General features: G+C 39.4%; 1 protein-coding gene across 1 annotated transcript; it reads right to left on the bottom strand.

The window, feature by feature from the left end:
* Window positions 1-1,116: 1,116 nt before the first annotated feature.
* On the bottom strand, window positions 1,117-2,384 carry LOC149214831 (uncharacterized). Its single transcript, XM_089390981.1, has one exon. The coding sequence runs from the start codon at window positions 2,249-2,251 to the stop codon at window positions 1,313-1,315; it is 939 nt and encodes a 312-aa protein (XP_089247107.1). The 5' UTR covers window positions 2,252-2,384; the 3' UTR covers window positions 1,117-1,312.
* Between the last annotated feature and the right edge of the window lie 524 nt (window positions 2,385-2,908).

The raw sequence follows: 2,908 nt of genomic DNA, 5'->3' as shown, positions 1-2,908 counted from the left end.
ACTAAAACATGGTTTTATGATTAAACTTAAAAAATAAATAAAACTTAACTCTAAAATATATTTAATTTTATGTATAAAAAATTAAATATGAATATCGAAAACATGTTTTTATGATTGAACTTTAAAAATAAATAAAACTCAACTCCAAAACATATATTTAATTTTATGTATAAAAAATTAAATATAAATATCATTACAGATACATAATTTTATTGTAAGACGTTTAAAACTATGGGCCTGGAGTATGCCCTAAAACTGCTTCTGCTTGGCTAAGAGCTCGTCTTCCTCGGACGTAAGGAAACAGGTTAACGGCCCAAGACCCAGAGGCATCTGGCATGAGTGAAAGCCTGCTCCCTTATGGACCACCATCGGGTTATTTCAGGTGGCGTGGTTTTCCTTGATAACAGTGATGTGTCAACTGACATTCGCGGATAGCAGCCAGAGATGGCTGTCCTCACTGTTGGTTTGACAAACTGAGTTTGATAGGTTAAAAAAAAGAAGACAGACGTTTAAAACTCAAATTTACTCACACTGCTCACACTAGTTTAAGGAGGCGATTTTTTTAGTGGAAACCATACAAATTTTTACATAATTTTGATAAAACCTATTACTAAGTTAGTGACTTTTTAGATTTAGAAATAATGGAAATTTCTACAAAAGTTTGAAAAAATTGAGAGTAAAATTTTGGAAATCTAAATTATACTTGTCATTTTTCAAGATTTTAAATTTTCCAAAATTCAAAGGCTCACAATAAGAGTTTTGAGAATAAAAAAAAAAAATTTACTGGGTGAAAGAAGAGAGAAAGAAAAGAAAGAGGAAAAACGACCATCCAAACAAAATTGGCATCACTTACTTTAGAGGAATCTCATCAAAGTTAGATTGAGATCCAGAAAGTATAGAGCCCCTCTTAATGCTCTGTAATTATGATGATTTACATTCTTGTTTTACTTTATAATAGTTAAAGTGAGGCTTTACCACCACTGTCATAGTTGTATGTATATAACCATGGTCAGAGCAGTATGTATAATTTATTGGCACAGAGTTTAGTGATAAGAAAATGTCATTTTTAAGTTGACAGTAAATTCCAGAAGATTCTAAATATTTATTAGGTAAGCATGAGAAAAGCCAGAGTATTAATTTAGCATTCAAAATATATTGTTGGCTCTTAGCTGGCATTTAACCCAAAAATTGAAATGCTAGCTGGCAATAATATTGGACATTTGACCGGCTCATCTATGTTCCAGTAAAAATTCATGAGAGAAACTTCATTATCATGAACATTATTGAGATGTACACTTTCAGGATTCTATTATCATGAACAATTACTGAGATGTACATTTTCAGGATTCTCCATCGAAAAGAGAATGGAGGGATTGGAAAAGTCTCTACCTTTGATATCGTGGTCAATCAAGACCTTAAACCCGAGGGGCTGATACGACACCGGTGCCTCTTCTCGGTGCCCTGCCATGTTCGCGTAGAGAACAATCGTGAACAAAACTATGCCGGCCAGATACCAGTTGAACTGTAAGTTAGCCAGAACCTTGGCCTGCATCGTTGCTTCCTGGCTTGCGCGTTCGACCACATCTCGGCCCTCGGTGCCCTCCATCTCGCAACCCTCGGGGACGAGGGTCGCGATCCAGAGCATGAACCCCATGTTGACGAACCACGCCCCCTGGAGCACCAACGAAGCGGACCGCACCGTTGCCACCAGAAAGCTCCTTGGGAACCCGACCTCGAGCAACGTGCAAAACAAACTGACAGAGACGATGAGCTGGAGGAGCCAGTTGTAGTGCCCCTCTGCTCCGATATGGTTGGCGGATCGGAGGTGGAAGAGCAGCAGCTCCTGCCCGTAGGCCAGCGCTACGATGACGTGCAGCGCCCCCGGCGGCACCGTGAGGCTACGGATTTCAGCGCACAGAGCCACGGACGCGTAGATGAGGAAGAACAACGCTATGGAGGAGTGCTCGAAGTTGCTGAGGTGCTCCGGCGGGATGCTCCAGTCGTCTGCCAGGGGTTGGTGCCTCTTCGGCCCGATGAACAGCTCCGCCAAAATTGATAAACAGGACCCTGCTAAAATGGCCGCCAGCTCTAGGTACTTGAACTTCCCTTTGCCAAATTTAGCGGGGAACCAGGGCCGAGTCTGGAAATCGCATGGAGATTGCACGTAATTTCTTATGGTATTGAAGAGATGCCAAAGCCCTAAGAGCAGAAATCCTGCCCCCGGTGCCACATGGCCGATAAATGTCCCCATACAACCCCAAAAAATACAGGAAAAGAATTTGGGGCGAGAATTGAGCCAGATAAGCAATGGAGGCAGGCGAGGGCTAAACTGGCCGTGGTGTGTGGGCACTGTAATTCTAAATTTATTTGGAAGGGGCAGAGGAACCGTGAGGTACAGGCTCTCTTATTGTCTTCTAAAGAATTCCACATTGTTGTGCGCCGACAAGGCAGATTGACTTAATGGCAGAAGGGTGTGTCATGGATGATAGAGACGGGGGCTGAAATGTGACATTTGACCGGTAAAACATGCGTTCTTTACGCATAATTCTACACATTTCAACTTTTTTTTAGGGTAGTTATTTTCTGGATTAGTTTGGCCTGAAATCAATAAGATTCGGAGCCTAGTCTATTTTTTATTTTTTTACTTTCTCGTGGTAGGTCGTATATTCAATTAATTTGCTCAAATTTATTGGAAGTTACAATTTTGTTGAGAAGTTATTTTTTCAGTATTTAATATTTTACCAATGCACACATTTATCTATTCATCAAGTATAAAAAGATTATCGTTAATTTTAATTTGAAAAAAAAAAAGAATTACAGATAGCATTTTTATTGTATAATTGGTAATTTTGTTAAATAAAATTTACTTATATAAATGAATATTAGAAATAATAATGAAGAACTTATC

Source organism: Pinus tabuliformis, chromosome 1_1 (genome assembly GCF_031772625.1).
Source record: "Pinus tabuliformis cultivar Carrire ecotype Pingquan chromosome 1_1, CPIR1, whole genome shotgun sequence".
Taxonomy (NCBI): domain Eukaryota; kingdom Viridiplantae; phylum Streptophyta; class Pinopsida; order Pinales; family Pinaceae; genus Pinus; species Pinus tabuliformis.
This window is presented reverse-complemented; position numbering and strand designations above follow the sequence as displayed.

Coding starts and splice junctions, on each gene's coding strand:
- LOC149214831 (XM_089390981.1), bottom strand. CDS start 2,251: ATGGGGACATTTATCGGCCATGTGGCACCGGGGGCAGGATTTCTGCTC.